Here is a 23,003-nt window from a genome sequence, read left to right on the forward strand (position 1 = left end):
CCAGCTAAACCATCACAGGCCACCTCTACCAATACTTCACAGCAACGGACTTTCTAGCATCAGGTTTTCTAAACGCAGTCCAAGGACCCTGAATGGCTACTGCTTTCTGTGCAAACGTCAGGTTTCCATAGTCGCGATTCAGGGCAGTGGGGGTTCTCAGAATGGCCTTGCAAGTCAGTATGAAGCCTAACACTTTCACGCACACCTCTTCACGAAGCTATCCTGTGCATCCCGTTGAGCATCCGACGAAATCACAGCATCCCCGCTCCTCCAACGGTAGTGTGTACTTGCCAAGGTAGAAGCGCGACGGTGGAAGGCGGGGGGAGCTTCTCCGGATGAGAGAGCCCGGAGTGTAGATTGTGTGAGTGTCTCGGTGAAAACGGCACATTCAGATACTGGTAGAGTAGGAGCGCTTGCGCTTCCAACAGTCTGGGTGGACCTTCTTGACCTCGTCGGCACGAACCTTGGCTTCCTGAGAGTAGAGCTTCTTCTCTTCGGACTTCATCTTGCGCCATTGGTCGCCCAGCATTACACTGATGGCCCTGTGGCAAAGAACATGTGTACGGATCATGACATGAGTAGGCAGATTTATGAATGTAGAAATTGCCTCTTAGTATTGACACTTGAAGGGGCTCAGCAACACTTTGTGAGCATGGTCAGAAAGCGCTGCCAATCGGCAGTAGAGGCTACTAAGAACACGCGAGCCAAATATTATAGCACAGCACACAGCCTGGAATTAACAATAATTTCTCAGACAGCTAGAAGTTGCTTTCTCTTCTCCCGACAAATGGACAGAACAAGCTCAAAAATCACTCATCGCAGCTGTTATACCAGTTATTGGCCGATTTGATGACGCGCTCACTCGTTACAGAGGCCACAGCAGGAAGCCGCGACTCGTCCACACGTACACGCACAATCCCACTTACAAGTCGCGTACTTGGGGGAAAAGAAGAAGACAAAAAGTTCTCAAGCTTATGAGACCCGCGTGACGTATTTTCTTTCCTCGTGCCATCCCTCCCTGCTTTCCACGAAACTTTCCTCGGAACGAGTGCTTTTCTCGGAACGAGAGAATGCAATCACAGTGTGCGACAGATCTTCGTAACTACGCTCGAGCTAAATGGATTCTGAAAATTTTTGCGGCAATGAATTCGCAAGACGATAAGTTCCTTCTGTAGATCCATTTCATGGATACTAGATGTGTTGTAGGGTCCCTTTAAAGTGCCCCAGAGAAGCCTTACATTCTATGACGATAGTTATAGCGCGACAACAAAACGACGACACAGAGACAAGAAGGACACGAAAGACACGAGCTTTCTCTGTGTCGTCGTTTTGTTGTCGCGCTATAACTATCGTCATGCCATACCAACTAGCCCAAGCTGCCACACTTCTAACTTACATTCTAACAGTGCGACATTAGTACGGTTGTCATGGTAGAACTGGAAAAATTGCAGTGTTGCCACTCGCGGCAGCACAACGCCGCAAATGATGGCCTGTCATGTTTCATATTTTTACAAAAATTTTCTGTTGAAACCCCTCAAAAAAAAAAAAAAAAAGAGAGAGAGCTTTGTAGTCTAGTGAAAATTCCCCCCTAGTATGGGAATCAATACCAAGACAGGTGCCTTCAAGTTATTCACCAACTTGTTCACCAATTCTGTCTAGCTCTACGATCTGCCGGCCCTTGGGTGTTGCCAGTTTGTATGGTACAGTGTTGGTCCAGAATTCAGTGCCAGGACGAGGACAACAATTTCCGCTGCACCATGGTACACAGTTGACGAGACAATAATTTGCCTTTGTAATGAATCTTCTTCCAGACTGTGGGAGCTTCTGCAGACCTGATTTGCATATTCATGGCACTGAAGCACAGGACAAACAAGACCAGCCTCGCTGGGCTTCAGGCACCGAGAGCGAATCGACCAACAGCAGAACAAATACACAAATTCAATAAAAATTCTATGAAGATAACAGATAGTAGAAGTTTGCATAAGAGTCATTTATACATTCCTTTATTTTTTACACTATTTAATTGCCAAGGCACCGGAAAGAGGAGCGGGTGCAGTAGACTCTCGGTGAACGGAACATCAAACGACCGAGAAAATATGTTCCATTTAACAGGAGTTCCATTTACTGAGAGGTGATCATAGGTGCAGAATACTAGCCCAAAACCAAGCATTGCAGAGGTAATAGTTTTGATTAAGCAGTAGTTCTGTTTAACAGATTTCCGTTTACTGAGAGTCTACTATATAAGGCACATTAACAGAACCAAATATGCCATAATATAAAATGTCAGGAAAAAATCACAAATATAGAATGAAATATAAAACCTAATGAAGGATATCTAGTAGAACAATAACACAGAAATAAAAACAGCACAGCAATTCAGTAAAAGGGCAGGTATTTCAATCTTCTCTGGACTACCTGATTTATCTAACTTTGTAGTTGCTAAAGGGTAGGAAAAGTAAGATGCTGACTGTACTCTATTGTAAAGCTCTCGTTTCGGATAGTTGGTGCATTCTTGAACACTTATTTGGGTTGCGCAAAAAAACAGAAACGAAGGTGAGCCCGTGCCGTGTACTCTCCTTCGTACGACCTAAACATGTGTACCGTATCGTTTTCCTTCTCGAACAAAGTCTGGTTACAACGGTTATACCTGTTGTCCTTGCCAGGATGCATGTGGGAGTACTCTCCGCGGTGCTTCTGGGCAAACAGCATGAACCCGTTCATGGGCCGTCGGGGCTTGGCGGGGTCTGGGCACGACGTGTGGCGGGTCCGGGTGTTGAGAGACTTTTTGGAAGGCGAGCACTGTGGCGACACGGCTGCAGGTTCCGAGGGCGCAGGCGGCGGCGCGGGAGCCGGCGGTGATATGCAGTGCTGCACAAGCGACAGCTCTTTTTGCCGATCACGGGAATTGAGGGGGCAACCTTCATGCGCCGCGGCTTCAAAGCGAAGGAAGGGGATCATTTCTCCGTTACACTCGACGAATGAAACCAACGGACAATTAGGTGAAGGACACCATTAAGCCAGGGACAACCTAAATTGAAAGGAATTACCAAGATGACAAACAGCACCCCTTCCGTCAGTGAAATCCCAACCCACAACCTCAGAATTACGCGATAGATGCTCTACCATTTGTGCTACAATAGGGGGCACTCTCTCCTCTACTTTTGTCGGGTATTTATGAGTGCCTAATCCCTGGTTTAAAGATTGTACCACCTTTTCAAAAAACTATCAAAATGTTTTTTTTTCCTTAACTCAGCTTGTCTTCTTGACTAATACTCTCCTCTACTTTTGTCGGGTATTTATGAGTGCCTAATCCCTGGTTTAAAGATTGTACCTCCTTTTCAAAAAACTAACAAAATGTTTTTTTTTCCTAAACTCAGCTTGTCTTCTTGACTAATACAGAAGAAGGTTTCTTTGCACCTTTGTGTTTGTTAGTAGTACACTTAAACCTTGTTATAACAAAGTTGCATCTTACACAAATATAAGCTCTTAAATCTAAACGTTCATTATAAAAGTAAATTCCTAGCACTATATATATATATTACAAGACTATTCTTCATTTAATATATTATATCCCATATTTCGTTATATTTAAGTTCGTTATATCGAAGGTCGAATTTGTGTGTTTGTTTTCGGACGCATGTTTATACTCTGGAATTTTGATGCCGCTTGCATGACTGTCACACGTGCAATCGCTTCATTCAAACTTGATTGGCCTTCATTTTTCTTTGTGCTGTTTCTTTTAAATAATTTTTATTGTCGAGAAAGCACTCATGAAAGAAACAAAGAAGCAAGAAACAATTAGAATAATACACCCAGGACTAACATGTATTTTTTTTTGCGCATAATGCACACCTCCACTGCAAGCAATGAGAAAATAAAAACTATATAAAACAACTATGCATGATTAGATTATTACACTTAGCTTGAATCTCAGTAAAGTCGTGCCATGAACAAAATTTGCCTCATGAAATTTACCCCGACATTAGCTCCAAATGTTTTGTTTATTTTCGGTGGGCTATGCGCAAGAAAATACAGCAGCTTTTACACAACCCACTGAAAGCTTGCCGTCACCATGTATCTAACTTCTAGCATATAAAGGAGCGTGCTCAAAAGAAAGCAGTGTGTGCATGCGTTGGTAACCACCCCCTACGCTCCTAGCTGCGGAACCTGAAGACAGATGGTTTGTGAAGCAGTGAAGAGTGAAGTCCTGCGGTGAGGTTGCACCACGCTTTCTAAGGAAACCCTTTAGGGGAAACATAGAGCACCACTCTAGACACTACTGGTAGCAAGAAGCGACTCACTTGGGCCATGGTGCTGAGCGTGTACGCAGCTGACCTATCTTCAGGAGTGAGGGGCAGTACCCTGGAATGCAGTGAAACGGCATCGCACATCAACAATCACACACAGAACCGTCACTAACTCCGTGCAGCGGAAAACAAGTTCTGTCGAAATACGCAAGGCAAAGGAAAAAATTTTACGCATTTGAGATGAGCGTAGGGCTTTACGAATGACGCCATCTTTTGTTGATACACAAAGAAATCCTCAGTTTCGTGCTAGGTGCATTAATTTAACCCATTTACAAACACTCGATGCGTCTGTAGAACGAGTTGCATGCATAGAAGGCAACTGTAACACTGCACATCTGCTAGTTACACTGAAAGTGGCAGTGTCAACAGTCCAGGATGGCACTACTCAAATATTTATTTCTACAAGACTCATAATAGGATTATAAAAGATGCCCTTTAAGGCAAATTTAAGTAGAATGTCAACACATTCTTCTCACATCAAAGGTGAACTCAAAAAAGACACGGTAACGTGCCAAGTGCATACAAATATGAACTTGCTTAGCGATAATGGTGAGCCAGTTGATTGCACATTATCTCAAGAACAGCAGCACAAAATTGAAGAGAATATGGACACCCAAACAAAGAAGCACACAACACAGGTGCTCTGTATAAATTTGTTTACCTGTTTTCCCAAGGTTAGCATAGCTGGTCTCAAGGTTATTTAATTATGTGACCTGAACATAACAAATGAAGTAACCTTAAAATACAGGCATAGTAAAATTTCAATGTTACAGATCTTTCAGGGTCATGAAAAATACTCATATCAATGGAAAATAGTCTCACCAGGCTTGTGATAGACATCGAAACCTTGAAAGCAGATTACCAGACATGCTATGCATACATTTCGATTAACAAACTTTTTCACCTACTTCCGTAACATTGCATGCTATATGTGAAACAAGTGTAATGTGTGCATACTGGCCCTGTTATGAAAACAGCTTTCTTTGTAAAATGCAGTAAAATCTCGTTAATTCAACCCCCGTTAATTCAGCCACTGCGTCTGGTCCCGTCCAAAATATACATTGTGCTATGACTGAAGAGTCTCACTAATTCGGACAAATTCGGTTGCACTTCGGTTAATTCCAACGCCCGACCGCGGTCGAGTCACGACGAGGAAGCAGCAGCGGATTCTGCTGGCAAAATCGATGGCGCACCTAAACAACTTTGGGATCGGATTGCGGCCTTCGAGATTCAAAACTTCATCCACGGGTAGGAACTAGCTGTACAATTCTAAAGGCACCCCCCCTCCCCCCCAAAAAAAACCACATGGTGGTTTAAACAACTAAAATGGAAGGCAGTGCATCGCTACTGTCATCAGCAACGGGCAACCCACGGATTTGCTTTTCCTTTTTTTCTTGCGCGTGACGGTTGAGTTGGATTGCTCACCTCTAGTGTGCTTTAAATTATTTATCTGTACGGTATCTTACTGCTTGCTGTTTTGTGAAAAGTTGGCCGGTTTTTATTTTGTTTTTATAACCGTGCATTTTTTGTTGCGTGTGTGTTTGTGTTGTCTACTTTGTGTGCGCGCGTGACCACCACGCGAGTGACCCTGGGATGGCTTCTCCTCCGTCTCCTGTGGCTCCACCTCCCGCAGCGAAGAGGGCGAAGTATAAAGCAAAGAATTTGGCTGCGAAGGTGAAAATATTGAAGGTGTTGCAAGCGGGAGCATCTCGAAAAGAAGTGATGGAAAAGTTCAATGTGAAGAACAGCACGCTGAGCACTTACGTGAAGAACGAAGAACAGATTATGCAAGCGTATGACAGGGGACATGTTTGGCGACCAAAGGAAAATGCTGCGAACGGCAGCACATCCCAAGCTAGAAGAAGCGCTGCTGCACGGGATTGCAGTTTCGCACGATGCGAGTTTGCTCTTGAGTGACTCCCTTATCTGCGCACAAGCAGAGAAGTTCACGGTGACCAGAAACATTGAGTCCTTCAATGCATTAGAAGGCTGGTTCGACCGCTTTAAAAAGCGACACGGGCTGGTGTTCTGCAACATGTTTGGTGAAAGAGGCGCGGATGACGAAAGTGTTGTGCAGGACTGGCGGTCTGAACTATCCGCGCGCCTTTCTTCGTACGAGCCATGCAACATTTTCAGTGCTGATGAGACAGCGCTGTTCTATAAGGCTCTGCCTGACAAAACAATCGTGTTTAAGGGGGACCCGTGCGTCGGTGGAAAACAATGTAAAAAGCGCGTGGCAGTTCTCGCTGCTAACATGACCGGCACAGTGCGGCTGCCGCTGCTGGTGGTTGAGAAGGCTGCGAAGCCAAGATGTTTTAAGAAGATTAAGCAGCTGCTTGTCGACTACCTGCTCAACAAAAAGGCTTGGATGACTACCGAACTCTTTTAAGCCTAACTGCATCAGCTCGACCGCCGCTTTGCAACCAGGGCTTGGAAGGTGTTGTTCGTGGTAGACAACTATAGGGCGCACACAAAGGTGTCTGGGATCGAGAACATTGAACTGCTATTCCTGTCTCCAAACACAACGGCTTCCCTGCAGCCGATGGACCAGGGAATCATACAGTTTGTGAAAAGCCGCTATCGACGGCAGGTACTCGAGCGGATGTTGCTCTGCATAGAGTCAGGCAAGCAGTACGAAGTAAGCCTGCTAAGCGCAATCCATATGCTGACATAAGTGTGGAACAACACACCGCCTGCAATAGTCGCAAACTGCTTTAGAAATAGCGGCTTCACGCACAACACTGCTGATCCGGGTGTGGTGGCCGATGAGGAAACCGGTGAAGGGCAAGACGTCCGCTATGTGAGCATCATGTGAGCTGACGTGCCCCTTGGCGATTAGTTGCCATGGCCGGCACAGTGACCAACAGCGATATCGACGCTGAAGTCTTGGACGGCGAAGGGGAATCGGCTGACGAGGACGTAAGTGATGCTGAAGAGCATCCACGCCACATAATGACGGAGGCTGCGCATGTGTTGGCCGTTTTGGAGGACGTATGAATGCTTTCCTCGGACAGTGTGAGCGGACTAAACCACCTGCAGGAACTTCGCAAAACTGTGACTTCGTCCCACGTTGTGTCCATGAAGCAAATTGCAATCACAGACTTTTTTAAGAAATAAAAGTCTGATGATGTAGGAGACGTTTTTCAACTGTTTTGTTCGTACTCGCGATAATTTGTACCCTTAGTTAATTCGGACTTTTTCTCCAGTCCCGTGATGTCCAAATCATTGGGGTTTTACTGTAATTAGTCCTGTATGTATGTGCTTCGCTGCAAATGTCGTCGAAAAAAGAGTGTTCTGCTGGCCATACTACGCAAGTCCTGGTCTGATCCGTGTAAGATATGGGGCTGCGTGAGATATGGATGGCATCTGGAAGTGGCATCGTGAAGCATGAGCTTGTGCAAAACCCAGGACCACTGCCAGGTGGCAGTGCCATATCGCACTTTTTCGTGCATGTGTCGCATTTTCTTCGTGCATAGCGTCACATCTTCAGCACAACCTAAGAAACACCAAGGTCTTTAGAATTAGATATCCATGTATTTTCTATTAAAGGAACACACCACCTAATACTTGCGTACTGATGTTGCACTTCAGATATACATATTTGCTTTTCAATCAACAATGTTCACAAGTATGAACATAGCCACCAGTTCAACATAACTGGGCATTCAGCTGGCGCTTGAACTTTGGTCGTGTGGCTGAATCGTGTGACAGACAGACAGGCCGACCAAAATTTCTGCATTCAAGTATCCCGAGAAAGGCTATACTCTTTAAAAGATTAAAGAAGTACTGCTGACCTGGGACTGTCATCGATGACCCCCATGGGCTGGGTGCCGTGTGGACCTGATCCTGGTGGATAATGTGAGACAGCATGACCCAAGCGAGGGGGCAGGGGTGGCCGTGCATAGGAATGCAGCGCCGACAGGCTGAATGATCGTTGGCGTCCTGGTGGTGACAGTGGTGGTGGTGGCCCGCCCTTGTGGGAAAACAACAGAAGTACTTATGTCACAACTGCGACAGAACAATGAACACAACAGGCAAGCATTCAAGCCCCGAACCGAAAAGCACTCAGTTTACTATGCATCCACCTTCTACAGCCCCAGTGAGTGGAGCAGTCACTGAGGAGTTCAGACACCGCAGCCGTCCTGGCACGTGAGCATTGCTAGGTCAAATAGCAGACCACGTTGATGTATTCATAGAAGCACTGGTCGCGTTCAAAGCAACAACACAGTATTCTTTAAAAACTTCAGAACAGAAAATGAAAACACGCACACTTCATCCTAACAGAGTATTATTCCTAGTCTCTTATGTTATCTTTCTCACTGTTCTCTACTCCAAGTTTGGTACGCTGAAAATTTTCTATATGCGGTACGACAACTGAGCTGCTTAAGTTTATCTCAGCCTTTGTTTGAAGTGCGCGAACTTAACATGCGGCACGAAGGTTGCTTGAACAGGTTATTGGTGACTACGATGAACGTTAGGCAATTGTCCCCCTCTCCCCTTTCATCGCATTTATTGTTAGCCAGAAAAGAAAGGGGAAAAAATGCTGGCACTGCATCAAATGCTGCCTCCAGTCTTGTATCACATTAGCACATGGTGGCTGCTTCCCCCCCCCCCCTCCCCTGTTAAAGGTTTCTTGTTTGCTTTTAAACATGACCATCTTACCATGGTTTAACATTCATCGTAGTCACTAATTATAGCCTATTCAAGCAACGATCATGCGTGAGCAGTCTTCTTTGATAACTCCTTGAACTTACATTTGAAGGTAACAAAAATGACTTATGTTAAGTGGCAATCATGGTATGTTATCGGAAAAAATATTCCGACGTGCTCTATACGACTCAGGTCCATACTGAGCTGATTGGAGATGCGCAGTGCTCACGATAAATTTTTTATTACTTGGTTCTTTTTAACTGAAACATACATATATATCTAAAAAATGAATAAATCACTATACTTCAGTTAAGACCACAAGAACCGTCTATGCCATGCTCTCCTGCACTCCATTGACTGAAGGCTTCATTCGATTTTGCCCCAAAAAAGTAGGTCATTCAATCCATTCTGGTTTTGCTCATTTCATAACAAGGGCTTTGACCCTAGCCGGTAGACTTTTAAGCAGGGGCGTAGGCAGAAATTTTTTTCGGGGCATGCACCTCCTTGAAACGGTCATCTTTAGCTCTGTAGGCCATGATTAAAAAAAAACATAGGAGGGGGTGGTGGGGGCACGGGTTGAGTGTGCCACCTTATAAAGACCTTGTGTTATGAGGTGCTGTGTCGAGAACAAAACAACGTTACACGTTCGCGAACAGAGCTATGAGTGGCATTGGTTAGCACACCCAAAGCTACACCTGCAGAATTGCCCAATGAAGGGGATGACTACTGCCACGAAAAAACTGGACATGCACCACATGAGTAATGCAAAAGTTGTGGGTTCGATCTCTATTGGGGATCATTTTCTTTTTCATTCCCGTCGACTCTGGCTTACCTTTGTCTCAAAATTACCATAGTGTGATTCTAAACTACAAACTACTACAACCCTTGTACTTTTTGGCTTTGCAGGAATGAAAAGGGGAATGTATCAGGTGCTTGTTTCTTTGTTAACTGCAACATAATTAAACTATTATGAAATAATTGGAAGTGCAAACCAACGGGACACAAGAGAACAGACAAGCCACCAACTAGCCCGCCTGTAGCAAATAGCCAGCCTGTCAACCCTACTACGATAATTAAACCAACAGACAATGAAGTTGAGGGAGCCATAAGGCTCCCTCAACTTCATTATTTGTATTATTTGTATTATTTGTAGGCGTCGTGAATTAAGTATGGCTTAATAGGAAAAAGTTACAGCGAATGAAAAATCAACTTGCTGTAGGTTGGGACCGAACCTACAACCTTCAGATAATTAGTCTAATGCTCTACTGATTGAGCTAGAGCAGCAGCCGCTATCCAAATGCTGTAGGTCCAGTCCTAACTGCATTAATTTTTTCATCTTACTGAATTTAAATTTATGCCATAATTACTTCACTACAGCAAAAAACTATAGATAGTGTCCCTTATACCTCCCATTGGGTTCACTGTTCGTAGGTTAAAATATGTAAGCTTTGTAGGGTTACTTTGTTCAGAACCATGGGTAAAGCCTAAAAAAGGCAACCAGAGTAGATGCACCCTTACTGCGGTGAATGACGATGATGATGAGGTTGGGTAAATGGGTGGCGGCGAGTCCCTCAGGAGTGGGCTCTCCGGGCTTGTTGCAATGATGGCCAGTTCGGTGAGCCTGTCGAACACCACCTCCGAACCGGCTGGAAACTGGCACCATGTCGACGCCATGGGCGGGCTTGTGTCTGCGTGAGAGATGCACACCACACTGCTCTGTGCAGGGCCTTGCTTTAGGCAAGCTGCCACTGCGGTGGCCAGATGGCGACGAAGGGTACGGTAGGTAAATCAGTGGACACACAAATCGCTTACAGACAAGGAAATTATGGCAGGCGTAGAATTTTTAGATGCACCTTTGTGTAGGTTATGTTAAGGCGGCGGAGACCATAGGTCGGCGAATCTCGCTCATGAGTCTGAGATAGTCTGGTTGAGGAGGATTGGCAAGTCCGAGCGAGTTCTTAGCCCAAAATATACTTCTTGAGTTAGTCTGACAAAGTTCGACAGCTTTTTTTTTTTTTTTTTCCAATCTGTGGCTTCACAGGCTTGGCCGCCAGATATCGCTCTCAGGAATTCCCGAATGTGAACAATTTCGAGGGTGTTCAGTGCTTCTATGACATCGCTATTAGTCTTCATTCCTCGTGACGTTGTGTTCCATTTCAAAAGAGGACGAGAAACCATCTATGCCATCTATGATGGGGTTTTTCAACTTATGTTGCAGTTGGTGACATTTGAGCCAACGACGAAACTACTATATATTCAGTTCTGGGCGAAGCAAGACTAACAATGGTGCCTGAAGAAAATGCCAGATGGAGACCACAAAACTTTATGCATGTCTGCTGAAAAAGAAGGGCTCGAAAGGGGCATGATCAAACTACTCGTGCAGCTTCCAAAGTTCAAACAGCTAAGCTTCAGTGATGAAATTACAATACGCAGAGCAATTTTGCCTTCAGAAGTGCTGCCATTCAACTATGCTCCATGTTGAGACGCCTCGCTCCCTTCAGTTCCGTACTGATTCGAAGTTACCAAGGTGTGCCTTTTCAGCAAATTCATTTTGTTCAGTAATGCGCGCTTCGTGAACACTTCTCACAGATATTCTGTTCGTATAAATAAACTGGCTCATAGGATGCGGCCTTACGGTGCCCTACCTAAAGGCTTCAAAAGGTATGGCCACAGATTGCTAAGCGAAACACTTCTTTTTCCCACAAACTTATTTTCTGAAAAATGTCACATTGAGCACAAATATGCGAACTTTACAGAACAATTAAAAAAGTTGGCAGGCATGTATTTGCCAAACACACAAAAAATGGCTAATTGTCAGCAAAAAGATGCTTTAGATGAAAGAATGCGCATGTGCAGTTTGTAAGCCTTTTGTCTGCCTTGTAGCCTCCCTTTTCCCACCTCTTTTCCCACAGCAATATCTCAAGAGATTGTTTCAAAGACTTCATAAACAGACAATGAGCAGCTGCGTGCTACACCTAACCTCGAAAGTCATGCCGAAGACATGACTGTACTATCATGTTTTACTCCTAGAGTGTAATAATAGTGGCATTCTTCCTCAGTTCTGGTATTGAAACCACATAATGACCTCCTGAGGCTCATATCATACTTTCACCTTTTCCAACGAAATGCTCTAGTTTTCTAAGTGACCTGAAATTTCATTGCTCCTGGCTTTCAAAGGTCCTTTGTTGCCAACCTTCGACATTTTGAACACCTTTAAAACAGACGCAGGCGTCACGTGTGGAACGACGTGACAATCACCTTTGGCAAATGTCCCAAAGCTACAAACTGTAGAAAAGCTACGAAAAATTGTTTACTGAAAAACGCACGAACACATGCTTCTCTGTGTCACCTATACTCATACTTTGCTCATTTGTAGTGACACTGGTAGCGTCACGCTTCTTACATCTCCAGGGTAAAAGGTGTCATTTGCTTGATTGAAGAAAGACAAGAGCACCACTCCAAGTGAACAGTTGCTGATCCCCTAGGTGAATGTCTCATTCAGCTAACGCCATACGGGCAGCGATCATTTGTTTTCCTGTTCTAGCCAGCTAGGAAGACACACAGCACCCTTTACTTTGCTGCCTACAATTGGTGTGACCATAAAGAGAAGTATGTAGCGAAGACATTTCCTGAGGTGGAAGGCAAAGGTGAGTGGCAAACCACATAAGACACACTGTAATCTGTTAAACGGTTGGCAACCTAGTTATCACCCAATCACTTATTAAAATTCAGATGTTCATGCATTCACTGTACACTAATACACAGCTTATACAACATAAAACGTTAATGCACAGCTTATACAATATAAAACTTAGTGATTGAGCTATCTAAAAGCTATTGAAAAAAGAAAGGCCCCATTGTTTCCAACATCCTCTTCCTCGTAATTACAAGCAGTACTGTGCACCACCACCTGTATTATAGCGGCAATTTTTATAGAGAACTTCATTTGGCAGGAACATACGCCCCCGAATGCATACAGAGCATCTTTCATTGGGATGCAGACAACGCATATTTGTCTTGTGCCACTGAAAGCAAAGAATTATGGGTATAGCTGCCTCCTGATGCGAGGCTACCACTTATGGAAATTCCCGAGCACTTTTATAGCATTTCTGTTGGCCTTTGTCAACTTTCCACTGAGGTGTAACCGAAGTAATATTGTGTTTTCTTTGTAGCGGTATATACGTAATATTGATTTTCCATACAACAAAAGGTGGTAAAGTGTGCACAGTATTTTCATAACTAAAAAAGTATCTTAATAAATAAAGGATAGACCTAATGAGTATTGTTTCCATCCTCCTTAGAATTCGAAAATCAGTAATTAACATCTCTGAACTCATTCCCTCTATTAGGTGCCATAAAAACATTTTGAACATCTCTCACATTTTCTTCTTCAAGCTTTACCTGCTGTGTAACTACATTACACGATTCCATACAGAAAAAAAATTCAGGGAAAAACTGACACTAGCAGCGATGAGAAATTATTTAACAGGAAATTCCATGGAGTCTGTGTTTCAACAAGTAGAAAAGTCTTTGCGATGGCTGTGTCTATGTCGCGAGATGTCACGTGTGGTTACAGTGGTTCAGTGATGAACAACATTACTTTGCCTACAGTTCACTGGTATTGACTTATTTGTAAAGTTCCCAGGAAACAGTTACGACCTACGTCACCCACTGCACACACTCCATCAGAAAGAAGCAAGGAAATTATTGTACCTGCCAAGCTGTCAACATCAAAATATGGAACAATCCCACCGACACAATGTTTCGAGGTTGAAGGTCTGGGAAAGCACCCATCTTCTTTTTAAATGTTTGCCCGGATCTTACACTTACGGTTGATAATTTATAACTAATGATGAACCTCACCAGTCACGATGGCAAATAGTGTACCTAATAGACCAGGTAGAAAAATAAAAAGAGCTGATAAGGACACAGGCTTTCTGTTACCACTTCATTTAATGCACTTACCGCCATCGACTCTAGCTGTTACAGCTGACAAGGTTCACCACTTTATTATTATTTGTAAAACTTGATAACGTATTAGCAGAATTGCATAACACGGAAAAGCAAAAATTGACCTGTAAGACGAACCCTACTTCATGTAAGCGTCAGGAAAATTTTGAGAGTCGACCATGCTCACCCATGAGGCCCTCGCTTGAGACATAGGCCGAGTCCTTGCAGTCAGTCGATGCCTCATCTCCAGAGCTTGTGGAGGCCCCCCCGATGCCGGCCATCGGGTCCGGACTCTCGCTGTCGCAGGCCGAGCCCCTACGACCCATTGCCGGCACGCTTGAACTGCTGCAAGACGGTGCATCGACAGGAGTGGCGAGTTAATAATTAATAATAATGGTTGGGGTTTCAGGTCTTAAAACCACAACATGATGAGAGACGTTGGAGTGAAAAGTGCCACCAATTTCAACTACCTTTAACAAAACCCTACATCTAATGATAAGGGGCTCAAGCAGCATTGTTTCTTTTTAGAAATGCCGCCGCCACTGCTGGGATTCTATCCTGTGACCTTTGGGTCTGCAGTCGAGCAACATAATCACCAGACCACCGCAGTGAGTAAAAGAAGTTAGCGCTTCTCAATTATAAAAACACAGGCTTATTGAACCTTCATGTTTCATGAAACGAAACGTGGAATCAACCCTGACCATGGTGTTTTGAAGAAACAGTGCCAAAGCTAGGTCATGCAGCAATCCGCATGAAAAAAATTGTATTTTTTTCATAATTTCACCACCTACTGAAATTGAGCGAGAGTACCTTGAAAAATGCAAAGCAAGAGAGATGAACTGTCCTACGAGAATTGAAACAAGTTGAAATTGCTACTAGGATTACTGTGGTCAAAAAGTAAAGACAAGTAGTTGGCTTCCCGTCAATTTGTGAGATAACATTGAATGTAAGTAAATTAAATTCACTGTAATGTACGACTGTTTTTCTTTTGCAATCTCTTCAATTATTACCCCCAAACATGGAAAGGTTTTTTTCTTTTGTAGCTGGCTATCTCACAGTTACAAGGACAGCACTTGGGAAATAATGAAAAGAGGAAAACGAATCATGCAGAAAAACGTGAGCCAATTCTACACACAGTGAAACAATCTTCTCACAAACTGCGAGTGTTTATAATGATGATGACCCAGATAACCGCCGAAACAATAGAAGATTCCACAAAAATACTGCAATATCACCTGAAATGCAGATTCACCCATCTGACATTTAATACAGAATGAATCATGCACAATGCAATAAATGTGCACTACAACAGTTCCCGTTACCCCACACACACTCCAAATGAGGCATTCTGAGCGAGCAACGAAGCGTCATCTTCACACGAGTTGCAACATACTGATGACGCCGACTTATCGGAGGGGGTTGTTAACTCTTGACACATTATGAACTCTTCACTCGTTTCCGAGCAAATGCATTCCCTGTTGGGTGGAAGAGATTTGCTGACGATAGCCCCCGATCTGTTTTTCTGTCAACGCAATAGACACTGCACTGTGCAAACATTATTCGACGACCCTGTATCACTTATAAACGGCAAGGGAAGTATTTAGCAATCTTGGCTCTCAGGTCTGAGGCCTTTACCATTTACCTAGAAAATTGACTCCCATGCACCTTATTATCAACATCATGTAAAAATTTCATAACGAGGATTTACTGTACTAAGGTAGAACATGTACTATTAAATTCTTTCTCCCTTCCGTTTTCTCAACATCTTTTACTGTCTCGTCTCTTGACAGTTTTAAAAGTTCACGAGCAGTTTATTTTTCACAAAGCAAAACACAGGGTTCAATTCGCAGAGCTAGCTAAGTCATATAAATTTGATAAAATGCAAGCAAGCTCACATGCAAGCATGAGCGAGTTAACGCAAGAGAAATAGAAAAACTAATTCATTCATGAAATATACCAAAGTGAAAACCAACACACAAACATAAAACACTCATCCTGAGAATGAGGCTCCTTCTCACATAAGCGAAAGTTTTATAACGACTGTCCAAAGCAAGTACAATGAAAAGTCACTGAGCATGAAACGAAAGAGTATAAATGCTGAAATGCAAATCCACAAAGAAGGTTTAATAAATGACAATGCTTTCAACCTAGGTGTCCAGATAAAGAAAGGACAACTATGAAGTGGGAGGGCACTATTTGAATGACATCTAAATAGAAAGAAATTTAATTTGCACACCATGCAGGACTAAAGATTAATTGAAACCTTTTCTATTTTAACATGTGGCCCAAAAGCAGATGCCGAAAATAACCTTCCTGACTGCGTTGAATTTCCTTATATGTGTGCCACATAAAACAAAGTGAAGACAATGTTGCCAAAATTGGCGCTGTTTTACATGGTGGGCATATTGACAGTAACTTTCACACGAGAGGCCATCGTTTGTAGAGGATCCCTTCACAATCAGGGTGAGGTGTCACTACAGCTTTTCTAGTTACCAAACATTTGCGAGAGAAAAAGAGGTCTTAAAGCAGAAATGTTCGGTTGTGCAGAGGTTATAGCTGGTTTTCCTAAGCAGCACAAGCATGGTCTGCCCGGATACGCCCCCACATGTGTTCGGGGGAACGCGTGTGTTTAGACACATCACATACCCAACACATTCACAGAGTCCGAAGCAACTGCGACTACGGAAAGTGGCATCGTAATCAATGCGGTTGCTGAGCAGTTTGCCATGACGAGTGCCCGCAGGCGTGTGTGTCAAGCAGCTGTTGGCTATTATTAGCACAATGCAGTGGCCCCATACTACAGTGTGTTCCTGTGGTATGAGCAGAAGCAATAAAATATCTCGCAAGCCGCACACGCGAAGTTCTAGCTGCTTTTCAGCTAGGCCTAAAGGATGGCATTGAAAAGCTGCGCGTTCCCTCTCGTATGCCGAAGTAACCTGCTAGCTAACCAGCTCCAACACAGAACTTCACCAACTGCGTGATCACAAGCGCTCTTGACGTCACCTGCAATGCAGCTGCATCAACATTAGCCAAACGCGAACTAAAGCGTGAATTCAATTCACAGCTTTAGCAGACATATTCGCAGCGAACACGTAAATGCCGTAGAAAAAAAAAAAAAAAAAAAAGGTCCAGGCCAGGAGCCAACACTTTATACGTGCAGAGTGCTGAAATGTTTTTACCAGAAAAGTGCTTAGCTAGCTAAAATGAATTCTGTCACATTTGACAGGAGTAAGTGATGAGCTACAATGATTATAATAGCTGATTAATTATTTAATTGTTGGGATTTAATGTCTCAAGTCCACGTGATGATTAGCGGCTCAAATATTTGAGGTCAAATCATATCTAGAAAATAGCTGGCTTTGTAAACAACACAGAATAGTTCACATCATTTAGATTATACGATAATGCTAACTCACGTACACAGGCTGTATAAGAATTTTAACAGCAGGTTGTAGTATTTGAGACTCCTGTATATCAGTTTTGCTTGCCCAGGAGGGGATTCTCTAACTGCTGCTAAAAGTGCTTGCCTGTGGCCATATGTCTAACAAGCAAAAGCGTTACAAGTAGTCTTTGAAGATAATCTGACAATGAATAACAATTTGCAGGATTTGAATTGAATCAAATATACTGTTAATAGCTCATGAACCATGCACTGCGTTATCATTATCATTAAGGCACTTTCACATTCTCATATTTGTAACATAAGAAAGCATCTTTATTAAAATAAGAAAACGACCATTCAGGAACAAGTAATCTAAAGAGTTTTTAAACAAATTCAGGTGCTTTCATGATTATTTAAAATTTAGAAAGGCAGCCATATTAGCCAAACAGTGTACACATTCCCATTCACTACCAAATCATCAACACCTGTCTGTAGTCTTGATGGAGCAGGGAAAAAATAGTAAAGCTCTTTTAGATGGCATGGTCGTGGCATACATGTCTATTGCATAATGCACTTTAAAATTAAACATTTTTGTATTTCATCCATATAGGAAACACGTACTTTGAATCTACAGAAATCATCAGACAATGCCAACAGCCAAGTAGCACACCTAACCAACTATTTATGGAGTGGTTCTGTCACGCCTGAAAAGTGCAGTTGACTGAGTGTGCCGCCCACTCTTAGGAGCAATCTGAGAGGGGCAAAGCATGCCATCTTCGCTTTAACCTAAATTTTTTTCATAATTCACTGTCAGTTATTAAACACATTTCAAAAATGCTCATTCATTTTATTTAGGCACTTTTAATTTAAAGGACAAATGCCACATTTAAAGGCAGAGTTCCACATGTTAGCACTGGCATGCTACCTGACACAAGAACTGAAGTGATCACACTTGAACAATACACACATGCACAACAAATGCGCAGGCAATAACAGCAGCAAATAACGAGCCCGTCGGGTTAAGGCCTATGTCCTAAAGCATGTACACAAGTGATTTTAAGACATTTCTGAAGAGTACAAAACACTCACAAATGCTTATCAACACATTAGGCAGTGGCAATAGTATCAATAAATTTAAATGTGTCATTATTCTTACAGATGTCTTTCACTAGAATACAGAGCTACTACATTCTCCACACTGCTCGGCATTTAAAGTCTCTGAACTAGTAGTGTTAAAATGTCTGTACTATCTTCATGGATTGTGCTGCGGAGTTCAAAACATTCCATAGTTCTCAAAAGGAGTTCTCAAAACTGTGCTGCCTATTCATAGTTTAAGTTCAAAATGTCACCGATGTGATTTCTTAAGGTGCATATGCTCCCTGAAACACAATTAAGGCAGTAATTCTGCGACAGGCTTGAAGAGATGGGAAGTCATTTCACATGGAATGTTCCTAGAACCCACATTTCAATGAGCGGTGGAGTGTGTTTTAGATGCGGGTGAGAACGCCAGTAGCAAAGCAGTTGCTGCCTCAGCTGACAGAAGTCGGTCCCTTTGTTGAAATGCTGGCTTCAGCTGAGTTACTGTTCGAGAACCCACAATCATGCGGCCCCTAAGGCTTCCCAAAAAAAGTTCCTTCCGAGAACTTCTGTGATATTTACATGCCTTTAAAACAGCTCTCAACAAAGGGATTGCGATTCAAGTGTAGAAGACGTGTGGTGGTTGCCTGTATTGTGTACTCGTGAAAGCTAGTTAAGTCTGCTTGTTTTAAAAACGGCGACAAATGAGGTGCCTGTAACGAGCAGTGAACAGACCTTCCCGTTCAATGAATACAACTGGATAACGGGAGAAAAGCGTTTATTCTTTTTTGCGCACCACACACCTCTCAGAGCACCACTTGAACGAAGTTACACTCGAAATGCTCAAGGTGCATTTCGAGTGCAACTGCATTTATAAAAAGGCTACAAATGTTAATTCCAGATGCAAGATTAGACACTCGTGGTTATAATGAATACAAACTTCGCAATTTCCAACACAGCACGAAGTTTTGACATTTCTTTACAATTACTGGGAAGCCGTGCGCATTGATCGTAACAACAGGAGCTCAGCTGATGATTGGTGAGAGCAGTACATTTCAACATCACTATTCATACATTAAGGAAGACAGATGAGGCAGAGAAGTATGTCTACAATAAGCATTCCAAATCACTAATTTCAGGGACCAAACTTTGATCGTGGACTCAAACTTGCACTGCATACCTTTCAAACAAGGCAGACACATGATAATGTGCAAGCTAGCAACATTCTTTGAGCGCATAATTCATCGAATTATGACTTCGTGAAAATAGCATTGAGCAATGTAATGCAGACATGATTAATAACTGCATAAAGCTTCGTTATGTTTGAAATATTCTATTCGGCTGCAATATGGTCACCTCCAACTACAACTTTTCGTTCGTTGAAACTGCACGAGTTGGTCACGAAAAAAATTTATCCGTGGTAAGGCACAAGAGATGGAATTTACTACAATGGCATACATACATTCACTGCCATTTTTTAACATAAACACTGACTGCTAACCTACATAGTGGTGTGTAATCATCGACTCAAACCCATGCTGCAAAGATTAGCTATAAAATGGTTAAGAGTGCATTAGGGTGGCCCATTGAAGCCACCCTCATCATAAACTTTAAGCACCCTCAGTGGCAATGTACTAGCTGTAAGTGCGAGTGAAGCATTTTAGTATGGGCTCCAATTACCTTCAATTGCCTTAACAGATAACAGCACTGAACTTCACACAAATGCCTATACAATGAAACACTGATGTAAGGAAATCTGAAGGGGACTACGACAGAGTTATACATTAAGGTAACTACATTTTCGACGGACGCGAAAATGCTGTAGGCCCGTGTGCTCAGATTTGGGAGCACGTTAAAGAACCCAGGTGGAAGAAATTTTCGGAGCCTTTCACTACGGCGTCTCTCATAATCATATAGTGGTTTTGGGACGTTAAGCCCCACATATCAATCACATTGAGGTAATTTGATATATCAGATACTTTACACACCCAAGTTTTTTTTTTTTTTACAGATGTGTCTTACAAGAGTTCGATATACACGATAATTCGCAATATCCGGGTTCGTCTGCAATTAAAGATTGGCACGCCCAATGGCAACGCCTCAAGAAGGGGTGTGGGTGTGTTAATTAGCGTTACGTGCGAGCGTACCTCAATCGATTTCAACCCGGAAACGATGTCAACGCCACGGCCAACCAACTGGCCGACTGTTTTAAAGTGGACTTCGGGAATGTCATCGGCTATTCAGATATCGGCTCGCCATCGCTCCATTCCACGCACAGCGGTAGCGACAATCGCGGCCACCGGAGAGGAACGCAAGAAAAAAAAAAAAAACTGGACGCGATGGCGCAGGGGCACGGAAGAACGAAAGAGCGGGCGAGCTCATTTGCATAAGCCAACACGGAAAGCAGCAGTCGAACGAAAAATAAAATAAACTCCGAGTCGAGCCACGGCACGTCCTTGGAAGACTGGAGCGGCCGCGCGAGCCATGCTCGCGTTCAACGCCGTTGTAAACAACCTCGAAAAAAACGAACATTCCCTTCCGAGAGAGATTGTTTAAGGGAGGGAGACACGGCGCATTCTCACCCACAAAAAAGAAAAAAAAAAGGCACCCGTCGTTTTTCGGCCACCTCGCGCGGCTGGTTCTTTATATAGGTCTTCCGTGGTCATAACGGGGCTACGTGTGTTTTCGCTCGTCCTCTTTCTCGCCTTCTCGTAAAAGTCAATCGAACAACGGATGAGGGGCGACGTCAATAAGGACGCGCTGGGGATGTACGGCGGTTCACTGGATGAGCAAAAACATCCGAGAGGAGCGCGAAACCACTTTGCGGAAGGGCAAGGGGAGGAGAAAAGAAATAATCAACAACGCGAAACGATTAAAACGAGTCCACCCCGGCCCTAGACGCGGCCAAAGTCTACGGGGCACAGGGAACATTCTTTTTCCCAATGAAGATAACAGGTTCAGCTAGTCTGGTCCTCCACACCTCCACCAGCCTGCCTCCTCCGTCCAACTGCGCCGAACCCGAATCGCCACAAGTGTAAACACACAAAACGGGCGCCTCAGTCTGGGAGGGAGGCATAAACAGCCCGCTGTGCCGAAAACGCGCAACGCTCTTGGAAAAAAAAAAAAAAAGTGTTGAAGAGGCATGGGGGCCACTTTCGTGGCCCTCATAATCGTTGCAGCATACCTATAGTCCCTGTGGAGTACTCAAGAACTGAAGGCTTTTTTTTTTTGCCTCCGCAAAAAAACACCAGCCGACTGCACCGTTCGCTTACGCGGTAGTGGCCCTGGGCTGGTACATGTGTTCGCCTACTTTTGAACATCTCGGAACGCGCTGCGCAGAGGCGTGACCCGCGGCGCGAAAACAAGCGGTCAGCGCCGAACAGCCTTGAAGTCTATCGCTGCGACAGTTTCTTTTTTTATCGCCGCGATCCACACATACACTCCCGTGCTACACGCGTCGTGCCCGTTGTTTACGCGGTCCGGAGCGACACCGCAAAATCGGCCCGTCACCCTGGGGGCGCTCGTTGCGACGCACTGTACGGACAACGCGGTGTCCCCTTTCCGTCTTGCGCGCTTTACGTGCGCTATGCGCGCGCTCGGGTTGCGCGGAGAGGCGTGTGACGTTACAATGCGCGCGCCGGATGATTGGAATGACAGACACCCGATTCTTTTTCGAGCTCCCCGCGCGCGCTGCCTGCTGCTGGGGTCAACGGCACCGCGATCGCGAAAAGGCGCGCCCCGGGTCTCACCGTAGTTTTCTTTCCTCATTCGTACCGCGAGACACGAGAACGACGTCCTGTTTCAACGAAGCTTTTCTAACGACGGCCGGGACACTTGGTACCCGATTCGCGAAGAGGCGACGATACCTATTTTTTTTGTTGGACCAGTTTCGCAAACGTTATGTAGCCCGCCCCCACAGAATCGGCCCGTGTCCCGGCCGAAAGAATGCTGCAAGTGTGTCGCGCTGCTCGAGGAAACAGAATGCGCTGAACAACGCGGCTGTCGCGAACCGCCGTGCTTCGAAAGTAGGACATACCAGGGCTGTCGTGCTGCGGCGGCGGAGACGATGTTGTTTTGATAATGAGAATGACTGAGGAGGCTCCCGCCGAACTGCTGCTGCTCGACGTTGAACATCTTGGCGGCGCACGCAGTTCTTTCCCGCGGCCGGAGCCCAGGGGAATCGGGGCCACGTCCAGTGTATTCCGTTGCACTACCACATTGGTGTTCACTGCTGCAGTTCCGAGCTTCCACGGCGCGCGACGCACATGCGAAAAAGTGAGCTAGCGCTCAGTTTCATACATTACGCTCTCCCCTTGGCTGCCATCTTGGTCGGTGACGTAAAAACCGCACAACAGGTGGCGACACCTCCGCAGCGCCTTACCGGCGCCCGGGTTGTTTATGTCGTCGATTCCTATTCCATATCGGCGCCTACACAGCGTGGCCGGCGTTGCTTCGCCTATTCGAAGGGTTCTTTTGTGCTCACTGGTGTCTGCAAAGGCGACGGTTGAAACCGCCGGCTCAAGGCGAGAAGGTACGGCACGCGCGATAAGTCCTTTTAAAAATGGCGGACTGCGCGGAGCGTCTCCCTTCCGCGCCGTGAAACTGAGTGCGCGCACAGGCGTAGGTTGTTTACGGGA

The 23,003-nt window shown here is 44.4% G+C and overlaps 1 protein-coding gene across 1 annotated transcript; it reads right to left on the minus strand.

Moving 5' to 3' along the window:
• Positions 1-37: 37 nt before the first annotated feature.
• LOC119163802 (uncharacterized) lies at positions 38-22,688 on the minus strand. Its single transcript, XM_037415873.2, has 7 exons — positions 22,403-22,688; positions 14,095-14,252; positions 10,476-10,645; positions 8,102-8,280; positions 4,302-4,362; positions 2,648-2,868; positions 38-542 (listed from the first exon to the last, which is right to left on the minus strand). Exons 1-7 carry the CDS (start codon positions 22,498-22,500, stop codon positions 389-391), a joined length of 1,041 nt encoding a protein of 346 aa, XP_037271770.2. The 5' UTR covers positions 22,501-22,688; the 3' UTR covers positions 38-388.
• Between the last annotated feature and the right edge of the window lie 315 nt (positions 22,689-23,003).

This window comes from Rhipicephalus microplus, chromosome 9 (genome assembly GCF_043290135.1).
Source record: "Rhipicephalus microplus isolate Deutch F79 chromosome 9, USDA_Rmic, whole genome shotgun sequence".
Lineage (NCBI taxonomy): Eukaryota > Metazoa > Arthropoda > Arachnida > Ixodida > Ixodidae > Rhipicephalus > Rhipicephalus microplus.